General features: G+C 39.4%; 1 protein-coding gene across 2 annotated transcripts in view; it reads right to left on the bottom strand.

The window, feature by feature from the left end:
* The window catches only part of RYK (receptor like tyrosine kinase), a 105,637-nt gene that overhangs the window by 54,301 nt on the left and 26,102 nt on the right, over positions 1-25,234 (bottom strand). For both annotated transcript variants that reach the window (XM_042955428.1, XM_042955429.1), the window contains exons 2-4: positions 15,758-15,879; positions 2,326-2,425; positions 29-163 (exon numbers count right to left, since the gene is read on the bottom strand). In XM_042955428.1, the coding sequence (XP_042811362.1) occupies positions 29-163; positions 2,326-2,425; positions 15,758-15,879 (357 nt within the window). The remainder of the gene's footprint in view (positions 1-28; positions 164-2,325; positions 2,426-15,757; positions 15,880-25,234) is intronic.

The raw sequence follows: 25,234 nt of genomic DNA, 5'->3' as shown, positions 1-25,234 counted from the left end.
CACATACTTTGGTGAACAAATTCCTTACTTTTGTAGCACATTTTCCTTCGTTTAAAATTTAAGACTGTAAAGTTTTTTGAAGAATTTACTGTCAAGTTGAGCTGCATTAGTATCATAACCTCAGAATCTACTTTGCCAGTACAGGAAAGCTCGACCCGAAACACTGTTTAAAAAACAAAAAAGAAAAAATATTTTAATTTTCTAAAAAATCAACATTAATACCTAGTATTTTACAGTTCTTTATTTTTGTTGCATAAAACTAAAAGAATATTTACATAATACTAAAATTTTCAGAGAACTTATCTTCAGACTACATACCTTTAGACATCATTTATTATAGATATAAAAGTTAAGCATTAAAGAACAAGCCAAGACATAAAAGAAGAGATTATTATCTTCAACTTTTTCTCATGATTTTTAATAGATTACTTTGTCTCATAAGTCCTCTCATTATAATATAGTAAAGCTACTGAATAAGGCAAACCATGCTACCTTACCAGTCACATCAGCAACGATAACAAAAATTACTTGATAAAAAGGAAAGACAATTTATCACCAAAATGCAATTATGTATTGCTCTTAACGAAGATTAAATATAAACCCATAAACTGATAACCTGATAAATCAGTCAACTGTGAATTTAAAAAATACAAAGCTTTCAAAACAAAACCTTTCTTTTTTTAATGTGTTGTGTTTTTTTTTTTTAAATTTATTTCTGAGAGTAAGAGAGACAGAGCACGAGCAGGGAAGGGGCAGAGAGAGAGAGGGAGACACAGAATCTGAAATAGGCTCCAGCCTCTGAGCTGTCAGCACAGAGTCCCACACGGGGCTCGAACTCACAGACCACGAGATCATGACCCAAGCCGAAGTCTGATGCTTAACCGTCTGAGCCACCCAAGCACCCCCCAAAAAACCTTTCTAAACAGAAACTGACTTTAATCAATTATTGTAGCAATGAGGTAACAGACTTCGGTGCACACCATTTTTTTCCAATCTTTCAGTTTAAGATTCTTTTCCTATAAATTTAGAGTATCATTCTTTTCTTCTTTTCAGAGAGAGAGAGGGAGAAAGCACACACTAAGCAGGGTAGAAGAAGAGGGAGAGAGAGAAAGGGAGAATCTCAAGCAGGCTCCACATTCAGCATGGAGCCCAATGCGGGGCTCAATCCCATGACCCTGGGATCATGACATGAGCTGAAATCAAGAGTTGAATGCTCAACTGATTGAGCCACCTAGGTGCCCCTACAATATCATTCTATCTGTATAAGCATATGAAAAATATGGGCATTTCTGAACTTCTTTACTGACCCATAAAAATGAGTAAGCCTCCCCATGCTTTCCTAAAGCTTAATGCATGTCACCAATAACAATGAGTGACTGCCAGAAAAAGTTCCACAATATTGTGGAAAGTACATGGTTTACCCTTTCAAATTTTAAGAAGTTCACTGTTCTTAAAATCTCATATCTTTAGGAGCTTTTCTCAAAAGGCTGGCTCAATAGTAGTTAAACTGGTATATATATGACACTTAAATCATTTAGTCAGATGTATTATGTGACTATCCTGTGCAGATGCTGTGCCAGGCACCAATGCTAGATGGCTGAAAAAGAGAGCTCCTGTCCTCAGGTTAACCACAGGCCAGCAGGGAGAGACAAGCACAAAGAATTACAAGATAATGTAATCAGTTCAAAAACATTTAAATTACAAGATCCTGCAGGGTAGGAAGAACAAGATCCTGCAGGGTAGTATGAGTAGGAGTATATAAGCAGAAAAGAGGAAAAGGCAGTTCCAAATATACTGACGAGCACGTGCAAAGGCAAGGATGTCAAAACCGCATGTAGTATGGCACCACTGGAATGCTGGGGCAAATGCAGCAACACAGCTAGACAGGCAGGTAAGGGGACAGGATAAACATACAACACACTGGCTGGAGAGTCTGCAGTGGACTCAGCTGATGGGAGTAAGGGGCCCTGATGGGCTTGATGTCATTTGGTCAGATAGGAGTGTTCAGTGATCATCCAGGCCATGGTGTGGGAATTTGTCAAAAACGAACAAGACCAGACACAGAGATCCATGTGGAGGCCAGTGCCAGCAATGCAGAAAAAGGAGATAAGGAAGTGCTGAGTATAGACAGTTCTGGAAAGGATGGAAAAGAGGGAATGGTTTAAAACACAGTGCAAATAATCAGTATTTTCAAAAATTACTTTTCAAAGTACTTATACACCTATGCCTACCAAGTAGAATACACTATATGTCAATTGTTAAGCTGTTCTTTTTGGGATATGGGGGACACAACTGAAAACAGTATGTTCACTCTTTCAGACTCACCTGATAAAGTGCGTGGAACTTCCCCCTGAGCAGAAATGTTGACCTGGGGCATGTCCATAGCCACAAAATTGTCTACTTGGAATCCCAGCTTATATTCAACCTGTAAAATGTAGAAATAAAGAAACTGAATCTGTGGTAACAGAAAGGACACTAACAATTTGGCTTTACTGATTAACTCATTAATAAATGCATGAGCATTTATTATTATGTACAAATCTAGCTCTAACAAAATCCAAATTGTCAGAAACAGTCCTAGGAGTTTTCGACTGGATAAAAACTCAACCCAGTAAAGCCACCCCTCTATTTCATGTCCAGAACAGTACCACCACTCTCCTATAAAATCTGCCAACTAGGATTCAGAAATCTTGCTGAAGACTACACTACCACTGACCGAAGAGCCCTGGAGAGACAGATACGAAAAGCCAAGTTGTTGAGATGTGTAATTTACAGACCACTGACTAGTCACCAATGTCTTCTCTAATTAATAAGTGCCAGGCTCTAAGGCTTTCCATGTAGCTGGTGGATGAAGGTCTACGCTATAGACCCACTCACTACACAAGATTACAAAGCACAGATTTCTCACAGAATATCTCTAGTCCAGCTTTCACCATGAAGAAAGTTTATGTTTGGACACCCATCTAATCTCTGAATCTATTTTTCAAGTGAGTCGGTATCCAGAAAGGAAAAGAGGTGACTATGAAGGCATCACTGGAACACCAATATTAACTATCGATACCTGGCCTACTTGGGGGCTTAACATAACCAGCCAGCCCCAATAATACAGCCCTACTGCTAGATTGATAGTCATGAAAGAAACAACTCAAACTGCAAAACAATAGCTGAAATTCAGAATAGCTGCCACCTTCAAGACCTTCAATGAGGCCTTATATTTCACATTACTCTTTGAACAGCCCACTGGGGTCTTGATAAGAACAGGTACTCCTCTCCCATTCACTGGTCACATGGGTAGTTTTGGTGGAGAGATAGAATTGGCAGAAGGCAAGGGACAGTGGATTGGGAAAAGAGTGATAGGAAAGAGGTTTATGAAACCATTCTTTAAGAAATTTAACTAGGAAAAATGGAACAAGGTTGGGAGTGGTGTGAGAAAGAGGTGACAGATTCTAAAGCTTTTCTTTCTTTTTTCAATGGGCAGTATTAAAATGTGTTCATATGCTAATGAAAAAAGCCAACGAAATGGGACATAATAAAGATGAAAGGAAATAGGAAGAGAGTACCATCCTAGCTTATAAGGAAAGGGATGGACCTGGACATTGGCTGGGGCAAAGGGTGTTTATCAAAGGATAAGAAGGGTTCAAGCCAATGGATTTAACTCTCACTGTGGGTGTCTTTTCACACTTTCATACTTGAATGTCCCTAAACACTGTAGGGGTATAAATCATATTATTACCTTACAGTTAAGATACACAGATAAACAACTGTTAAAGCCTGTATTTGGGAAGTGCCATGTTCACAACAAAGAAAATGGTCTTGCTGCTGCCTGTCACTGACTTTGTGGTACCTCAGGCTAGTCAGTATTCACTCTTACCCTAGCACACCACATTTCTGTCACTGCCACCAGGGGGTGCTAGAGAGCTAGCTACACCGTTGTGTTTGGGCCAAGAAGGAGCAGACTTTCCAGCAACACTCACTAACTATAACACTACAGAATGCATTGACTATATTCCTGTATCTATGCTGTCTTTGAATAGGACAATACATGAAGTGCAAGTGCACAAAAGAAATTAAGCATAATCAGTAAGAATTGGATAGGAACCATGAGATTGTGTGACCTTTACGTATATTAACTTTCCTGAGTTTCAGTTTTTGTAAAATGAGGCTAACACATTATGAGGATCAAAGAGGATAATTAAGACAACACACCTGTCAGCTTGGCACAGGTCCCCTGACAAATGCATACCGCAGTGGCATCAGCTGTCATTCCAGAGTAGCTACCCCACTGCCCCATTGTGCTTCCCCTATAAGCACCAGCCTACTACTAACCCCAGAGATTGACACAAGTAAGCCTTCCAGTGCTCTGCCAAGAACTTGCTGCAGTCCTTCTGTTTTGTCCTCCATCTTGGGACCCCCACTATTCTAAACAGCCCCCTACACTCTCAGCCTTTTCATAAATGTCTTCTCCACCTTCTCCTACAACCTGGCTTTCCTCAGATCTCTTCTCCCTGCCTATCATTCAGTTCTTACAACACCTAACCCTTAGGGTCTAGACAATAGGGTCTGCATTCTTTTAGGGTCATTAGGTCCTTTCTAGACATGCTTCTCTCATGAGAAATCCCCTATACCCTGAAGCTCACAAATTCTACTCAAGATGGCTATTTCTCATGCCATAAACATCAACAACAGACAAAAACTTTGCAGAGGCCTTGGCCCTTGGCTCACTTTGTCTCCTGTCACCTTCCAGGGTGGGCTTCAATATTACAGTATTCAGTAAACCTACATGACAAAGAATTACTCCAGAACCAAAACAAACACAAAAATCCCACCCTATCAAAGACCCCATCACTACCTCTGATTCCTATAAAACCAGTTTCTTTGTCTCCATCACTGATTCAGCCAACACTTATGAAACACATGTGTAAGCCAATGGCAGTGTACAGAACTGGGCTACAGTGGACAATTCAGCTATTTCCCTTCTCTCTGATCCAGCCAGTGGCCTGGTTTCACTTTCCTACAGACTATGCCCAGAAGACTACAAGGTTACTGACATGATAACTGGTTCATTCCCCTCCATACTCTTAGAGGGCCACACCAGCACCCTAACCACCTCTCACTCTCATGTTGCCCAGCACGGATGGAGGAAATCCATTCCTGGAGAAAAGGGTGCTGCTACACAAGAATGACCCCTAAGCTCAAGACAGACCCATAATCCTATCAGCAAGCCCTTCATCACAGCCTCTTCTCTCTCCCTAGTCTACTCACTCCAAATGTCACAGGACCTCACCACTTCACTACCTGCTGCCCTCCCCACTTCCTCACTCTCAATGTTCTTATCTCCTTTAGCTAGCACACAAGGACCCCCCCCCCCCTCTTTATTTCTTTTCAGCACCAGAGAGATCTGTTAGAGTACTCAACCTCTGCCCTCCAGCCCCAAGGAAAGACATATTCTCCTCTCCAAATAATAAACACTCCTCTCCTAGTATATTAGGTTCTAACCCGTTTCATCACTGATGGGATCTTGTATCATCCACTGGTCTCTCACTCTCCTATAACTTCAACCTCTCCCATAGGTGCAATTACCTACTAGACATATATGTCTAATAATCTTATAGCTCTCAAATCTAACAGATTCAAAGCCAAATGTATGTTTCCCCACATTTGCTATCTCTTTTATTCTAGGTCTCAGTTATTGTAAGCAGAGACACAGCTAACCAGAGACCAGAACTTCTAAGAAAGCAGAGAGCAGCAAATGGGGTCACAGGCCCTAACGGCAATGTGGAGGGTAGGGGGCAAGACTAACACCTAAGTATCTCAAGGAAGTAAGGGGGAAGGGAAATGAGCTTGTGAGTGGAGCTAGGGAGAGGTGGCAAAGGGACGGGGTAGCAAGTTTGAGAAGGCTGACCTCTGGCCAGAACAGCAGCGTGGAGGAACAAGGAGTATGAGAGCACAGAAGCCTGCCGTTTGCTGGCCCCCTTTCTGAGGGACTATCTACATATGTGAGGCATTCACAGGGCGGTTCTCTTCTCCCTCTGAAATCCTTAGGATATTAATTTTTAAACTGCAGTTTCTGGGGTCAGAGAACTGTAAATTTTCTCACTTTGCCATGTATCGATCTACATGGAATCTCACTTTCCAGTGATCCTTGAAGAAACAGATCCATTCTAAAGCTAACACTCATAAACTAGTGGAACAAAGAAAATGTGAACAGCAGTTGTTTATCAGAAAAAAGAGGGAGCCAAAATATTTCAGAAAAGAAGCTAGAGAAAATATAAATATTTGAATAAGCCAAAAAATAAACATTTTTGGTAATCTTCCCTTACTTGGAAACAAACGGCAATTGCCAATAGGCAGCTGATGAGTAAAGCCATTTCCTTCTGGAACACAGTACAGATTTAAAGTGACTACATTTGCCTACAGCTGGATAGCCTTTTAATTTCTCTGAATTGACCAGAAGTGCTCCTTTTTCATAGAAATCCCACTCTGCAGGGGATACTGCTGGCTCTCCCTTGGGCTGCTGCAGGAACTCTGGACAAGTTCCCTACAAAACCTCCTGACAATGATGAAGAATTCCTGAAACCTGAGAAGAGATACAGAGTGGATGTGAGTTGGAGGAATATTCTGCTACATTTTGGTATATTTTTGCCTTCCAACTCTCTAAAATACCTACAGACACTTAATAGATGCAATGGAATGCTTTTTTCCCCTAGATATCAGAGAATGTTCCAGAATACAGAAGAACCTAATTATTTGTTAAAACCACCTGGTAATCTTTGCATTTTTTTTTGATGACCACGTGGCCTTGTGAAAGAGAAGAAATTACCAGTGTTTTTATCCCACCTGGAAATGCAATTAACCAATGGTATTTAACAACCACTCACTAAAGCAATCTGACACAGATGTCAAGAATAAGATACAGCTTTAGCCTCTGAGAAGACCATAGTCTGTTTTGCAAGACAAAAGCCAAGTAAACACTGAAGAACAACACTATTAGCAAAAGCTCTGATGTGTGAAAACTAACGTTAAAGTATCTATGGTGTGAACGGACATATCAAGGAGAACCTTGAGATTTTTGGAAGTGAATATTTTACCTCCTGGCTCATCTTAAAAAGCAAGAACTGAGAAATTCTGATAAAGGGTTAGAGTGTAGGATCCACAGCCTTCCTCCAGAAAGTTCACGATCGCATCTCAGAGCCAACAAGATTAGGTGAAGAACCCTCTGTATCTCCCCAGGTGAAGAAGTCATGTCTCTCTTGCTCCCTTGTATGACTTTCCCACTTGAAGTCATCTCTACTTCCTGTGTCTTCTGCTTCCAATACTACCTTAAGCAAGTCTCCTTCCAAATCTAGGTCTTATTTTTTTTTTCATAGTAAGTGATCAATAAACCAAAGTGCAACCATTTAATGTATTTTTTTAGTGATTTGAAGGAAAAAAGTTCAAGTCTATATGCAGGGACAGAGAACCTTTATCAGAATATGTTGTTCAGTGCTCTGCAAACTGCAGAAAGTACGCAGTGTATAACTTGTTAAAAAAAAATATATATATATATATACATATTCACACACACACATACATATACACTTGTGCTTATCCATGCACAGACTATCCTTAGAATAGAAGACAGGAATCAGGTAACAGTGGTTGCCAATGGAAGGGAAACTCGGTGGCTGGATTGTTTGGGGATGGTACTAGGAAGGTGTAGAGGACTTAATTTTCACTGTTTACCCCTTCCCTTATGCCTTTTGAATTCTGTACCATATACATAAATTGAATACTCAAAAGACCATATTTTAAAATAAGCAAAGTTAAATTAATTACCAAAGAGATTATAACCTAAAACTGGAATTAGGAGTTGCATTGGTGGCCAAAGCCTGAAACTGAATACAAATATATTCCTTAGTTTTTTATTATAAAACGTTATAAGATAGAAGATGATTACTTTCCCCTAAATTCTAAACCGTGTTACACATGAACTTGTGAAATTAGTTTTGCTATATATTCAATCTTTGAATTTCATCTATTCCTCCAAATTTACAACTTTATTCACAGTGAAATATGTGAAAAGTCCCAGATGGACAACTAGTGTCAAGTATACCCAGCTATGTTTCACACTTCTAGAAACAGGAAATTCACCACTCCGAAAGCAGTACATTCTCTAAGTGCTCAGAAGATCTCCATTTGTTGAGCTGTGCCCTGTGGCTTCTATCTATGCATCTCTTCTGTAGTCAGTAAAAGAGCACCTGTAACCAAGCGTAAGTACCAAGTGCTATACAGGGAACACAGAGAAAGACGAAAAGGAGTTCCTCACTTTGAAGTGTTTTGCATCTAGGAGGGAGACAGAAAAGAAAATCAACCACCACAATACTGTTAGATTATGCTAAGGGTTATGAGGGAGGAAAGAGAAAGGTGCCGTGGGTACAGAAAGCACCTGACACAGTTGAAGGAAAGGTGACACCAGTTCTGAGATTTATGAGACGAACAGGAGTTAGTGAGGTAAATAAAGAATGGAGAAAGGGAATTTCTTGCAATATAAACAGCAGCAACGTTACAGAGTCCAGGCCATTCAAAAAATTGCCAAACAAAATGGCACTAAATAACTAGCTGGAGAGGAAGGAGAAAAGAAAGGCAGGGACAAGATCATAAAGGCTTCCTAAAAAATCAGAACTTTATTCTGGTGGCAACTGGGAGCCCTAGAGTTGCTTCTGAGGGTGGGAGTAGGGGGTGAGGGTGGGGCAGGAGTGCAGCAACAAGTCAGTCCAGAGGCAAGGAAACTAGTTAGAAAACTATTTCCCATCTAGTTAAGAAACAAAAAAGGCCCAAACTACAGATGAGGCATTAAGTCCAGAGAGAGGTAGGAGATGAATTTAAGGTATAATTATGAAAGACAATCAACTGGACCTGGCAGGTGCAGGAGAAGAAGTACTGGACCCCTTCTAGGCTTCTGTCCTAGATGTGTAAACAGGTGGCAATGCCCTCCAACAAGTCAGGGAACTTCTGCCCTCCCAGGAATATCATATCAGCAACAGTAGCCCAAATGTGCACTAATGATGGTATTTAAAACCTGCCACAGAAGTAGTTTAGAATTTATGAGTGAAGAATATGGAAGTACCATAAGAGCTATGCCAAGGCTCCTCCTGACCCAACATGTGCCCAGGCCAGTACTGTTTCAAATATATATATTCATCTGAACCCATACCTCTATCTACTCTCTTCCACTCCAACTTCCTTCTGTGACAGGCTTTAAAAGTCCTCAGACATCCACTATTAGCAATGTCAGATCCCTGAAACTCACTCCAGATAAAAAACATCTAATGTATGTGTATTTTTTAAAAAGAATGATTAAGAGAGTTTAATTCTCTTCACTTCTAACTGCCACATGGCACACTGCCAACTTTTATTTACAAGTCACTAACCATATACTTGCCCAGGTTAGATCATTATTTTTTCCTAAGTAGGCCCAGGAATAATCACACCCTATTCAACGGCAGTGGAGTACTAGAATAGATTCTCTACTATTTCATTCGATTTTTCGCTACTTTAAAATATATGTATTATTTGCTTTTATATTTACCAACATTAAAGGTAGGAAAAGTAACAAAGGATTTATTATCAATTTTTTGGAGAATATAAAAAGATTCTCTGCCTAAAAGATGTTCACAGAAACACTGGATCTCAGAGTTGCAAGGGAACTTAAAATTCAAGACCCACTGCTCCACAAATCCTTGAATTCCCTCTACAACACTCCCATGAAATAGTTACCCAGTATAGATCTGACCTCTTCCAGCGAGAGGAAACTTACTACTCATCAATAGCACTGGCTAAAAAGTGAAACCTAGTTCTAAACACAGATGCAAATATTAGTAGTTTAAAGGGTGATGAGGAATGGAATTTTTTAAATATAATTTCACAAAATCTCCCCACAATTACTTACTCATCCCAAAGGAGAACACTTTGGTAGAGAAACCTAGTGAACTGAGTGATCAGAGATCACCAGTAATAGGACAAGATGACATCATGTGTCCTGTGAAGGACAGCATTTTTGTGGTGTTACTAGCAAAGACACGTTCCTGAATCTAATCATGAGGAAACCTCAGACAACTCAAATTGAAGGACATTCTACAAAATACTTGGCCTATTTATTTCAAAATCATCAAGGTCAAAGCACACAAAGAAAGGCCAAAGAATTGTTCCAGGTTAATAGAGGATTAAAGGTACCTTAATCAACTGCATGGATGATCCTGAATCAGGTGAAAAAAAGAGCTATAAAGAACATCATCATGATAATTGGTGAAATGTGACTACTACAGATTAGATACTAGATAACAGTATTATATCCACATTTAGTTTCCTGATTTTGATCATTGTATTTAGGCTTTGTAAAGAATGCCTTTATTCTCAGGCTCTTGGGTGGCTCAGTTGGTTGAGTGTCCAACTTCAGCTCAGGTCGTGCTCTCACGGATTATGAGTTCAAGCCCTGCATCAGGCTCTCTGCCGTCAGTGCAGAACCTGCTTCAGTTCCTCTGTCCCCCTCTCTCTCTCTGCACCTTACCCACTCTTTAAAAAAAAAAAAAAAAAGAAGAATGCCCTTATTCTTAGAAAATATACATTGATGTATTCAAGGCTAAATGGGCAGGATGCTTGCAATTCACTTTCATATAGTTCAAGAAGAAAGGGTGTGTGCATGAGAGTGGAGGGAAAAAAACAATGAATGATAAAGTAAGCAAACCAGTAATAATCAGTGAATGTGGGTAAAGGATATATGAGAATTATTTGTACTGTTCTTATAATTTTCCTTTATGTTTGAAATCATATCATAATTAAAAGTTACCCCCACCTCTAAATAATAAGGTCACATAATGTTATGTAAGAATACTGGAAAATGTGTTAGTCCAGTTTCCTTGAAGAGTCCAGATGCTTACTCATTGAAAATGACACAGCTCATATTAAAATATCTCAGGGTGGGGCACGTGGGTGGCTCAGCTGGTTAGGTGTCCAACTTCAGCTCAGGTCATGATCCCACAGTTCATGAGTTTGAGTCCTGTGTCGGGTTCTGTGCTGACAGAAGTCTGCTTTGGATTCTGTGTCTCCCTGCTTTGGATTCCGTGTCTCCCTCTTTCTCTGCCCCTTCCCCACTTGTGCTCTGTCTCTCTCTCTCTCTCTTTCAAAAATAAATAAACACTAAAAAAATTTTAATGTCTCGGGTGAACCTTTTCTGAATTATCTGTACCATTTATTTTGGCAGTTCAGCATATCCAGGTTACCATTTACTACATGTTCTTAATTGTTTCGCATGACTTCTCTCTCTTGACCTGTTTTTGCAGTTTTCACCCTAAAGAGACCTATCTACTGCTAAAAAAGCAGCCCATGTTTGGATACCCCAAGGCAACAGTGTTGGACAGTTGAGGTGCTCCAACAAGGCACATATGTTTTACCCAGAATCCAAGCTAAGTCAACTTTAATCACATTACTGCAGTTTATATTTTAATGCCTGTATGTATATGTGTATATAATGTTTCTGTCACATGCTTGAGTATATATACAGCTGATCCTTGAACAATATGTGTTTGAACTGCACAAGCCCACTTACGTGGATTTTTTTTTTTTTTAGGAGAGCACAAGTAGGGGAGAGGGGCAGAGAGAGAGACAGAATCCCCAAGCAGGCTCCACACTCAGCATGGAGCCCAATGTAGGACTTAATCCCATGACTCGGGGATCATGACCTGAGACAAAATCAAGAGTGGGATATTCAAATGAATGAGCCACCCAGGCGTCCCACACAGATTTTTTTTTTTTTATAGTATAGTACTATAAATGGATTTTCTCTTCCTTATGATTATTTTTAACATTTTCTTTCTCTAGCTTACTTTTTGTAAGAATTACAGTATATAATATCTATAACATATGGGGCACCTGGATGGCTCAGTCAGTTAAGCAACCAATTTCAGCTCAGGTCATGATCTTGTGGTCTGTGGGTTCAAGCCCCACACCAGGCTCTATGCTGGCAGCTCAGACCCTGGAGCCTGTTTCATATTCTCTCTCTCTCTCTCTCTCTCTCTCTCTCTCTCTCTCTGCCCCTCCCCCACTCATGCTCTGTCTCTCTCAAAAATAAACATTTAAAAAAATTTTTTAAAATATCTATAACATTCAAAATATGTGACCATTAGTAGTTAAGTTTTGAAGCAATCAAAAGTTCTATGTGGATTTTCAACTGCAGGGGGAGCACATCAGTACCCTGTAACCCCCACGTTATTCAAGGGTCAACTGTAATAATAATAGGAATATATGGATAGTTATATAATCATTTTTACTCACTGATTAGCAAACAACTATACTTAAAATATTTAGTGTTAAGGAGTGAACTGAAGAAATAAATAAACACCCCTATTCATTTGGTAAGGAACATTGGTTCATTGGTACCATCTTGGGAGAGGGAAGGAGAAATAATTTGGCAATGTTAATCAAAACTTTAAACACTCTGACCCTGCCATTTCACTACTTGGTGATAATTTACTATTCAAAAATTATGCCACAAGTGCACAAAATTTTTTGAACAAAGATGTTCTCAATGTATGCATGCACACACACACATACATATATATACACCCAAGTACACATTCACACACATATTTTTTCTATGTTTCTATATTCAACAATAACAAAGGTAGAAACAGTAACAAAAGATGAACTACCAATTGTTTTCACTATCTCTGTACTATGGATTTTGCCTGACAGATGAAGGGAAGGAAACTATCTCTAACACAGAAAGGAAGCATTGTTTGAAACAGTGAAATGCTATTAAAAATACATGTGTCAATGAGGCACTTAAGAAATAATCATACATTCGGGTGCCTGGGTGGCTCAGTTGGTTAAACATCTGACTCTTGATTTCAGCTCAGGTCATGATCTCAGTCATGAAGTCGAGTCCCACACCAGGCTCTGTGCTGAGTGTGGAGCCTGCTTAAGATTCTCACTGTCTCAGGACCACCATGAGATACTACTTCATGCCCACTATGATGGATATAATCAAAAACCCAGAAAATAACAAGTGTTGGTGAGGATGTAGAGAAATTGGAACCCTTGTACTTTGATGACGGGAATGTAAAATAGTGCAGCCATTTTGGAAGAAATGGCAGTTTCTTAAGAAATTAAACACAATTTTACTACACAACCCAGCAATTTCCAACCTTGGTAAATACCCAAGAGAAATGAAAACATAAGCCTACACAAAGACTTGTATACAAATGATCACAGCAGCATCATTCATAACTAGTCAAAAAGTAGACCCCCCCCCCCCAAAAAAAAAACAGTAGAACAACCCAGATGTTCCTCAACTGGTGAATGGATGAACAAATTATAGTCTATCCATTAAAAAGAAATACTACTCGGGGCACCTGGGTGGCTCAGTCGGTTGAGCGTCCGACTTCGGCTCAGGAAATGATCTCGTGATCTGTGGGTTCGAGCCCCACGTCAGGCTCTGTGCTGACAGCTCAGGGCCTGGAGCCTGCTTCGGATTCTGTGTCTCCCTCTCTCTCTCTGCCCCTCCCCCGCTCATGCTCTGTCTCTGTCAAAAATAAGCATTAAAAAAATTTTTTTTAAAGAAATACTACTCAGTAATAAAAAGGAATGAAGTATTGATATCATGCTATAACGTGGACAAATTTTAGAAACATTTGCTAAGTGAAAGAAAACAGTCACAAAAGACCACACTTTCTATGACTCCAGTTATATGAAATGTCCAGAACAGGCAAATGCATAAGGACAGAGGTAGATGAGTAGTTGCCTGTGGTTGGGGGTAGGACTGAAGAGTGACTGCTAACAGGCACAAGGGACCCTATTGGAGTGATGGAAATGTTCAAAAATTGGATTGTGGTGATGGCTGCACAACTCTGGAAAACTCTGCACAAACTCAAAAAAATCATTGGACTGTGTACTCAAAATGAGTGAATTTTATTGTACGTAAAGCACACCTCAGTAAAGCTGTTAAAAGTAACTAGAATCTGACCATATTATGTTCTTTGCCACTATATCCAGTGTATAGATAATTGTCAAAGTTGTCTTTTACCTTTTCCTTTTTTGTACGTTGTTTTCCATTTTAGTGTTGAACAGCATTGTCACCAGAAATAAATAAGGAAAAGGAGATGAAAAATTTTAAAAATTTAAAAATATTCTCACTCAAAAATAAAAATAAACTAAAAAGAAATAATCATGCATCCATACAATATCATATTATAATAAGCCATTATACAGAATGAGTTAAATCTGTAAGTAGTGAAATGGAAAGATGCCAAAAGACAGTATTAGGTAAGGGGGAAAATACTGTACAACATAGGTGTCTTTAATAAATCCCCTTTTTGTTTAAAAAGGTAAAAAAAAAAAGTGAGTTTGGCAGTGTGGGGGTGGCTCAGTGGGTTAAGCATCTGACTTTTGATTGGGCTCAGGTCATGATCTCACGGTTCATGGATTCGAACGCTACACTGGGTTCTGCACTGACAGCATGAGCCTGCTTAGGATTCTTTGTCTCCCTCTCTCTCTGCCCTTCCCCTGCTCACGTTCTCTTTCTCTCTCTCTTTCTCATTCTCTCTCTCAAAAATAAATAAACATTTTTAAAAAATGAGCTTGAAGTATACAAAACTATAAACAACAATAATTTCTGGGTATAGATCTACAAAGTCTTGATAGTTTTTTAAATAATTCTATTAATACTTGGTTTTCCTAGTACTCATTATTGTTTTCTAAGTAGATAAAAAGATCTATATTAAAGTCACCAAATTTAAATGACTTGCAACAAATATCAGGACAAATATCACTTTGTAATACTTAAAAAAAAAAAACTCTGCTAGAGATTTTAGTAGCAAAACTATTTTTATTTCCCAAATAAAATCCTACTCAGTTCATATATAATGCTAATAAAGGAAATTAAAGTTGGTTGGAGGAGGTGGGCTCTTCCCTCAGCTTCCCACTTTTGATGTATGAAAAAACTTTTCATGTTCGTGGAGCTCAGTCAGTCAGAGAAAATGTGAAGAATTCAGCTACAAGTAAGCCAGGCAAGAGGTTCATTACAGTTAAAGGAGCTTGGCCACAGCACACGTGGGTGCCTGCATCTGCTGTACCCTACTTTTACCATTTCTCCATAAATGGCAGAACTATATCCATCACATCAAACGCCTAAAACAACTTCCCCATCCTCCATTCCTATTGTTTCACAATAACAGCACAGTCAAGGGGAGCCTGGGTGGCTCAGTCGGTTAAGCAACTGACTTTGGCTCAGGTCATGATCTCACAGTTCATGGGTTCGAGCCCCATATCAGTCTCTGTGCTGACAGCTCAGAGCCTGAGCCTGCTTCAGATTCTGTGTCTCCCTCTCTGTTCCTCCCCTGCTTGTTCTCTGTCTCTGTCTCTCAAAAACAAATAAACACTTAAAAAAATTAAAAAATAAAAAGATAACAGAACATCAGCAAGTTCAACTATTCCCTCTTCACATTAGATCTGCATCCCTGCTTGAAAAGCCTGAAAGGACATAAATGTTCTGTCATAAGCCTGACATAAATGGTGGCTACCTTCATTTTATAGGGCTTGAGAAAGTCTAAAGGAATAGGCTAAAGACTTAAAATATAAATCTGAAAAGACTCAGTACTGCTACAGCCCACCACCTACTAGCCCTTTTGTATAGATGGCAGTCCATCCCTCAGATATAGGCCTTGCATTGGCATCTGGGCCCGAGTGGTCCTGTCTTGACATCTTTGGTTGACTACTCTCTTACCTTGGACTTTGCATGCCAAGTGAAGTGCAGGAAATTTGTCTCACTGGGTACTAACAGGTTAAAGGATAAGGCGTAGTGACTAATAAGGTCATTTCTCACATAATAAAGTTCTGCATCAAGACCTAGAAAAAAAAATAGAGAAAAAAGAATTAAACACCTAAAATTACAGTCAAAATCATTAACCATTAGGATTTCAAATACTAATAAGAATGAAAATAATATGGATATACAAGTGTATATCATGAATGTCTCTCACATATGCTGTCTAATGAAGCAGGTAGGACAATGAGTTTCATCATCATCAATAAAGATGAAGATGGGACTAAAAACAATTAGGTAGCTATCCAGCTAAACACAAGTGTGTTAGATCCAGAACTCCGGAAGCCATTCTGTCTCCTGAGGACCAATGTGACACTCCTTTTGGACCCGATCCTTCTCAGAGTAATGCCTACACACAAGAGCTTCTTCTCTCCGCAAAACTGATGTGGATTTAGGAAGAGAGATTCAAAATGGAAAAGAGAAAGGTACGTAGGTGAAAACATTAGTTTGAGCCAAAGCCTCAAGACCAGCCAGAGATGGCCTCCACTTCCTCATCCGCACAACGTCCTGGCCGCTCTGACAGCATTTACCATCATACACTCACATTAGCTGCCACATCAACACATGTCCTCTCCCATACCTAGACTACAAGGTGAACACCGTATTTCTCCTCCTATTCTCAGAACAGTTCTCTGAACAAAGCAGATGCTCAGTAAATACTTGTTAAACAAGTTAGTTCTGCAGATAAAGCAGAAATAACCAAGATGCCTGAGAAATGCTGGAGAAGCAACTCCCAAATCTCACTCACTCCCATATTACCTTTTCCATCAGGGCCACATCTAACCTCCCAACATATACCCCATTCTCCAATTAGCATTTTTCTTTGAAATTGATTCAATTTTTTAAAACAAAAATTTTAAAGGAAAATTTAATCACTATCTTGAATGGAAAATTAGTAATTATTGTGAAAAAATACAAGGTAACAAAAAGAAATCACTGAAAAGGAAAACAAAACGGTATTACTAAATTCTAGCTAAATACTGGTGCCTAACGAGGCAGTGAGTGAGCTTAAGTCCAGTTCACTATTTACAAAAAAAGTAAGGAGGGAGGTTATCAGCAAGTGTTTGACAAAAGTAAAGAATCAAACAGATGCTTTCTCTCATGATAACCCAAAAGAACTGAATGAATAAAAGCAGGGTAACTCAATTGATTTATGGTTATTTAAATTTCACCTAGGTGTCCCTCTAGTACCGCATGACATATATATTCCATATGCTAGAAGGAAAGGGTACAGGAGAGACCAATCAAAATGTAAATCTCATTTTTACTAAGTCTATACTGTGGGCCTAAAACCTTGATGCAGAGTTCAATATGGAGATCTCCACACCTTCTATGATATAGATACAGAAACCAATAACTCTGCTACAGGTATGTCTCCTGTAAAATTAGTTTTCTCATTTCTGAACTGAATCTAAAACAATCATTAATCCAGAAATGAGATTTGAAGCTTACATAGGGGAAAGGAGCACTGTCTGGGTAACACTGCTTTATTCAGTTATTCTGTAGAGATACCAAATGCAATGGGACAAAATTAGAGGTTTTCTGCAAAAGACCCTCACTGCTGGCAGGACAGGAACTGCCAGCAAACACTGGGAGGAGGAACTGGTGGTATTAGAGAAGGGGGAAAAGGAAGGTAAGAAGGTGAGAGAAAGGTTAAGGGGAAAATGCAACAAGAAAGCTGGTTACAAAGAAAACATCAGCAATCACAATAATTGTAAACGGCTTAAATGTGCTTGTTTTTAAAAAGGGGGGATCGAGCCCCGTGTCGGGTTCTGTGCTAACAGCTCAGGGCCTGGAGCCTGCTTCGGATTCTGTGTCTCGTTCCCTCTCTGCTCCTCCCCTGTTCACACTCTGTCTCTCTCTCAAAAATAAATAAAGATTAAAAAAAAAATTTTTTTTTAAAGTCTATGTCTTATTCTAGTCTAGACTGATGCTGTTTACAAGAGGCACACCTGGAACGAAACTTTTAAAAATTAGAAAAACAGGGCACCTGGGTGGCTCAGTCAGTTAAGCATCCAACTTCAGCTCAGGTCATGATCTCAGGGTCTGTGAGTTTGAGACCCACGTCCAACTCTGTGCTGACAGCTCAGAGCCTGGATGGAGCCTGCTTTGGAATCTGTGTCTTCCTCTCTCTCTGCCCCTTCCCAACTCACACTCTGTCTCTCCCTCTCTCTCAAAAATAAATAAACATTAAAAAAAATTTAGGGGTGCCTGGGTGGCTCAGTCAGTTAAGTGTCTTTGGCTCAGGTCATGATCTTGCAGTTCATGGGTTCGAGTCCTGCGTTGGGCTCTGTGCTGCCAGCCCAAAGCCTGGAGCCTGCTTTGGATTCTGTATCTCCCTCTCTCTCTCTCTGCCCCTCCCCCGCTCTGCCCACATGCACTCTCTCTCTCTCTCAAAAATATTTTAAAAAATTGAAAGAAAAACAAAGTAGATGAGCAATATTGACATGAGATAAACTAGAACAAGGTAAAAAGATTTTATATTAGTAAGAAAAATTTCATACTAATAAAAGACATAGGAGCTATGATAATGTAACTAATAAAAGCTTCAAAGAGCTTTCTGTAAAGCAAAAATGGATAGAAAAACATTAATAAAAAGACAAATCTACAATCACAGTTGGAGACTAATATTATTTCAGAAAACAAAAGATCAAAACATAAAAATTTAATGTGGATATTGTTAACCAGCTAGACTTCAACAACGAACCTTTTATTGCCCACCTGCATGTACCCACCAACCTTTGTTCCACCCTTTTTAAGCTCTTCTTCCCAGCTTACCTTTCAACTCAGGCAAAGAACCCCATGGGCACAGACAGCATCCCATAATGGAAACCAAAACTACCCCTCAAACAAAAAGGACTGCCCACACAAACCTCTGGTGGCTCCAGACCACCCAATTTGAGCTCAAATCCCAACTCACAACTGCATAGATGCCCCATGGAGTGACAGTTACTTTTACTTGATTATAACACTAAAATCTTTGCCCCAGGAAGAGCATAAGCCTCATTAACATACAATGTATGTACAGACATGTTTCCTCAAGGTGCATGCATAACGTTATGCCTACCTCTACATACAATGACAAAGCCCCCTTTCTGAATATTTATCCTAACCCTAAATAATAGCAACCCATTCACCCTTGCATGACCTTATTTGCTGCAAATAGTTTCCTTTGTGTGACAACTCCACCTGGAGTAGTCTCTACCGGTAATTCACCAAGGTGTGAACTCCATGTTAGTTCATTATTTAAACAATGTATTTATGGGACAAGAAACAAGGGAGTTGTAGATGCTGCTTTTAGGCAACAGGCTTGAGCAATGGAAACTTGAGTAAGGCAAAAGGGCCCATAGGGACCACAGGGCTGAATGCAACCAGACTCATTAAGCAACCCACTTCAAAACAGCCATAGGTTCTAACTGACCAATTACAAACAGGCACAGTTCCTACGATTGCCAAAAAAGATAAAATTCCGTATGTCCCATATCCCTCACTCTGCCCTATAACTGTGGCCCCTCACCACCGACTGCCTTGTTGCAGACAGTGTCTCTTTTGCTGTCCTGCCTACCATTCCTTTACAGTAGATCCAATAAATCATATCTCTTCTGTTCTGCCTTGAATGAATTCTTTCACTGCCTGTGCTGCCAGCCTCCATCCAAGTGGGACCCCCTACAGTTGGTAGCTCCCCCATCCAACTGGAGTACCCCAGAGGGGTATTAATCATGAGTTAGACCATACACATTTTTAAAAATGGATTCTAACTAGAAACAATACAGGCTACCTTCTCGATCAAATGTTTTAATAAAGAAATTAACGGGGGTGCCTGAGTGGCTCAGTCAGTTGAGCATCCAACTTCGGCTCCAGTCACGATCTCACACTGTGTGAGTCCTGCGTCAGGCTTTGTGCCGACAGCTCAGAGCCCAAAGACTGCTTCGGATTTGGTGTCTCCCTCTCTCTTTGCCCCTTCCCCCACTCATGCTGTCTCTCTCTCTCCCTCTCCCTCTCTCTCTCTCAAAAATAAACAAATATTAAAAAAAAAAAAGAGGGGCGCCTGGGTGGCTCAGTGGGTTAAGCGTCCGACTTCGACTCAGGTCATGATCTCACAGTTCGTGAGTTCGAGCCCCGTGTCGGGCTCTGTGCTGACCGCTCAGAGCCTGGAGCCTGCTTCACATTCTGTGTCTCCCTCTCTCTCTGCCCCTTCCCTGCTCATACTGTGTCTCTCTCTGTCTCAAAAATAAATAAACATTTAAAAAAAAAAGAAATTAACTATAAGATAAAGATAAAGTCAAAAGATGATTATTTGACCAGATTAATGAAAGTTAAACTTTGCTTTGCAAGATTAAGAAAAAAAAAGAGAAAACACTAATTATGAATATTAAGAATGAAGGGGGGTGGTGACTGAGTGGCTCAGTTGGTTGAGTATCTGACTCTCGGTTTCAGCTCGGGACATGATCTCAAGGTTCTAGAGATCGAGCTCCGTGACAGGCTCTGTGCTGACAGCAGGGAGCCTGCTTGGGATTCTCTCTCCCTCTCTCTCTCTCTCTGCCGCTCCCCCACTTGTTCAAGCTCTCTCGCAAAATAAATAAACATTAAAAAAAAAAAAAAAAAGAATGAAGAGGGAACATTGCTACAAATCCTACAGATATTAAAAAGAATGTCAGTATGAACAACTTTATGACAATAAATTCAATAACAGATAAAATAGAAAAACCCTTGAAAAACACAATTTACCAAAACTGACAAGAATAAGTTAAAAATCCAAATAATAAAAATTTCCCCCAAAGCTCTGGGTCCAGATGAATTCTATCAAATACTTAAGGAAGATATAATATCAATCTTGCATAAACTTTCAGGAAATAGTTAAAAAAAAAAAAAAAGGTTCCTAACTCACTGTATAAAGCCAGCATCACACTGATATTAAAACCTGACAAAAATATGAGAGGAAAAATACAGACTGACGTACCTCTTGAATAGAGACATAAAGTTCTCCCTAAAACATTAGCAAATGGAATTCAGCAATATACAAAAAGAATAATTACAGCATGATTAAGTGTATATGAGAGGCTAACCTTTAAAAATTACTAATTCATGAGGTGCCTGGGTGGCTCAGTCAGTTAAGTGTCTAACTCTTGATTTCAGCTCAGGTCATGATCTCATGGTTTGTGAGACTGAGCCCTGTGTCACCAGCATGGAGCCTGCTTGGGATTCTCTCTCTCCTTTCTCTCTCTGCCCCTCCCCTGCTCATGTGCTCTCTCTCTCTCAAAATTACCAAACATTTTTAAAAATTACTAACTCACTACTTTAATGAAATAGAAGATAATAACACAGATCATCTCAATAGATGCAGAAAAAGCACTTGGCAAAATTCAAAGCCTATTTTTAATGATAAAAACTGTCTACAAAGTAGGAATAGACATAAACTTTCTCAGTCTGGTAAAGAGCATCTATTAAAAACCCTAGGGCTAACATCATTCTCAATAGTGAATTATTAAATTCTTATTTCTAAGATCAGAAAAAAGGCAAGGACAAGACCACAACACATGGTCTACTTCCACCACTTCTTTTCAACCTTGAACTGGAGGTCCTAACCAATATGTGAAGACAAGAAAAAAAGGCTGGAGAGGATGAACTAAAATTCCCAGATGATAGGATTATGTGTTTAAAAAGGACTATGAGATCTACTAAAATACTACTCAAACCAATTCATGAATTTAGCAAAGTCTCAGAACATAAAACTCCAATATAAAATAATCAATTGTAGGGACGCCTGGGAGGTTCAATCAGTTTAACATCCAACTTTGGCTCATGTCAGGATCTCACGGTTTGTGAATTCAAGCCCCATGTCAGACTCTGTGCTGACAGCTCAGAGCCTGGAACCTGCTTGGGATCTTGTGTCTCCCCTTCCCTCTGCTCCTTCTCTCTCTCTCTCTCTCTCTCTCTCTCTCTCTCTCTCTCAGGATTCTGTGTCTCCCTTTCTCTCTGCCCCTTCCCCGCTCGTGCGCACGCTCTCTCTCAAAAATAAACATTAAAGGGGCGCCTGGGTGGCTCAGTCGGTTGAGCGTCCGACTTCAGCTCAGGTCATGATCTCACGGTCTGTGAGTTCGAGCCCCGCGTCGGGCTCTGTGCTGACAGCTCAGAGCCTGGAGCCTGTTTCAGATTCTGTGTCTCCCTCTCTCTCTGACCCTCCCCAGTTCATGTTCTGTCTCTCTCTGTCTCAAAAATAAATAAACGTTAAGAGAAAAAAAAATTTTTTTTAATAAATAAATATTAAAAAAAGGGAAAAAAATCTTAATCATTTGTATTTCTATATATTTGCAACAACTATAAAACAAAATTTAAAAATCAATACTGTAACATTAAAAAAATACCAATAAGTAGAAATAAATCTAAGTAAAGATATGCAAGACCTCTACACTAACATCATTCTCAATAGTGAATTATTGAAAATAATAACTAAGAAAAATACAACTAAGAAAAATTAAAGATGACTTGGGGTGCCTGGGTGGCTCAGTTGGTTGAGCGTCCAACTTCGGCTCAGGTCATGATCTCACGGTTCATGGGTTCAAGCCCCGCATCAGGCTCTGTGCTGACAGCTCAGAGCCTGGAGCCTGCTTCAGATTCTGTGTCTCCCTCTCTCTCTGCCCCTCCCCCACTCACGCTGTGTCTCCCTCTCTCTCAAAAATAAACATTAAAAAAAAATTGTTTTTAAGAAAAATTAAAGATGACCTAAATAAGTGGAGAGACACCATTCTCTTAGATAAGCCTCAATATTTTTAAGATGCCAAGTTTCTTTTTTTAAATATTTATTTATTTTTGAGAGAGAGAGAGAGAGAGAGAGAGAGAGCGCGCATGTGCACAAGCAGGGTAGTGGTAGAGAAAGAGTGAGACAGAATCCGAAGCAGGCTCCTCAATGTCAGCACGGAAACCGACATGGGGCTCAACTCACCAACTGTGAGATCATGACCTGAGCCAAAGTAAGATGCTTAACCAAATGAGACACCCAGGTGCCCCAGATGTCAAGTTTCTCAAACTGATCTACAGATATAAAGTAATCCTAGTCAAAATCCCAACAGATTTTTTTAAGAAACAAATTAATTCTAAAATGAAATTTAAATGCCAAAACAATCTTGAAAAAGAAATAATGCTGCAAGACTCCCTTTATCTGATTTTACAACATGATTAAGAATTATAGTAATCAAGACAGTGTGGTATTGACATAAAGACAGGCATACTAATGGAACAGAACAGAATCCAAAAATAAACTTTCAAATACAGGGCCAATGGAATTTCAACAAAGGCACCAAGGCAACTGAGTTAAGGTGATGCTAATGCAACTGGATAAAAGTACAGGGGGAAAAGTCTTGACCCCTATCTTACATATCAGACAAAAACTGATTTGGGATCAATTATAGACCTAAATGTAAAAGCTAAAACTATAAAGCTTCTCAAAGAAAATATAGGTGAGTATCTTCACAACCTAGGGTAAATAAAGATTTCTTGGAATGGTCACCCAAAACATGAATCAAAAGAGAAAAAAACATATGAACTGGTCATCATCAAAATTAAAAACTTCTGCTCCTCGAAAAACATTGTTAAGAAAATGACATTCAAGTCACAAACTGGGAGAAAATATTCACAACACATCTTTCTAAAAAAAAAACAAAAACTTGGGGCACCTGAGTGACTCAGATGGTTGAATGTCGGAATTCAGCTCAGGTCATGATCTCATGGTTTATTAGTTCGAGCCCCCATGTTGGGCTTGCTGTTGTCAGCCTGTTAGCGTGGAGCCCACGTCAGATCCTCTGTCCCTCTCTTTCTCTGACCCTCCCCTGCTCATGTTCTCTCTCTCAGAAAATAAATAAAAACATTTTAAATAAATAAATAAGTAAATAAGTAAAAGACTTGCTTCTAGGATACACGAAGATCTCCTACAAACCAAAATATAGTCCCATTAAATAAATTGGATAAAAGATGTGAACATATATCTTTTAAGAAAATATATGAAAATGGACAATAAGTACATGAAAAGGTGCTACACATCATCAGTCATCAGAGAACTACAAATTAAAACAATGAGATGCCATTTCTAGCTATAAGAATTATGAAATGTTGGCAAGCATGTTGGAGCAACTGCATCTCTCCTACATCGCTGGGAGTATAAAAATGTTAAATTACTTCAGAAAACTGGCAGTTTTGTATAAAGTTAATATACATACTCTATGACCCAGTAATTCTACTCCTAGGTAATTACCCGAAAGAAATGAAAACATATGTCCACAAAAAAATTTGTATGTGAATGTGGATAGCACTTTTTTCAGAAGAACCCAAACTGGAAATAACACAAATGTACACCAACATGATGAATAACCAACTGTGGTATATTCATAGGATAGAATACTACTCAGCAATGAAAATAAACTGTTGAGACTTTGTAACAAAAGGGATGAATCTCACAAACTACACAGAAGAAGCTACACAGACTACATACTATATAATTTCATTTATAGAAAATTCTAGAACAGGCAGAACTCATTTATGGTGACAGAAATCAGATCAGTGTGGTTGCCTGGGAAAGGGGGTGGGAGAGAAATTGGTGAACTGATTGCAATGGGGCACCAGGGAACTTCCTAGGGTAATAAAAATATTCTATATCTAATTGGAGTAGTGTTTATACAGCTATATGCATTTTTCAAAACTCAATCAACTGTACATTTAAAATTTGCACATTCATTATATGAAACATTTCCCTAAAATTTTCAAAAGAGGAAGAAAAAAGTCAATAGGTTTTATTTACCTCTCTTTTCTAATCTCAGAAAGCTTGCATACCATAGAATGTCACTAGCACTAACATACGAGTTGTAGAAAAAAATAATTAATCTTAAGTGATCAACAACTTCTGAATTTAAACTTAAAACATCTTTCATAGGGAGGGGCATCTGGGTGGCTCAGTTGGTCGAGCAACCGACTTCGGCTCAAGTCATGGTCTGGTGGTTTGTGGGTTCAAGCCCCGTGTCAGGCTCTCTGCTGCGTACAGCTGGCTTTGGATCCTCTGACCCTCCCCTGCTCATGTGCATGAGCAGGTTCTCACACTCTCTCTCTCAAAGATAAATAAACATTTGGCACAAAAACAGACACTCAGATCAGTGGAACAGAACAGAGAATCCAGAAATGGACCCACAAACATATGGCCAACTAATCTTTGACAGAGCAGGAAAGAATATCCGATGGCATAAAGACAGTCTCTTTAGCAAGTGGCACTGGGAAAACTGGACAGCGACATGCAGAAAAACCTGAACCACTTTCTTATACCATACACAAAAATAAACTCAAAATGCATGAAAGACCCAAATGTAAGACAGGAAGCCATCAAAATCCTCGTGG

Source organism: Panthera leo, chromosome C2 (assembly GCF_018350215.1).
Source record: "Panthera leo isolate Ple1 chromosome C2, P.leo_Ple1_pat1.1, whole genome shotgun sequence".
In the NCBI taxonomy this organism is placed as follows: domain Eukaryota; kingdom Metazoa; phylum Chordata; class Mammalia; order Carnivora; family Felidae; genus Panthera; species Panthera leo.
This window is presented reverse-complemented; position numbering and strand designations above follow the sequence as displayed.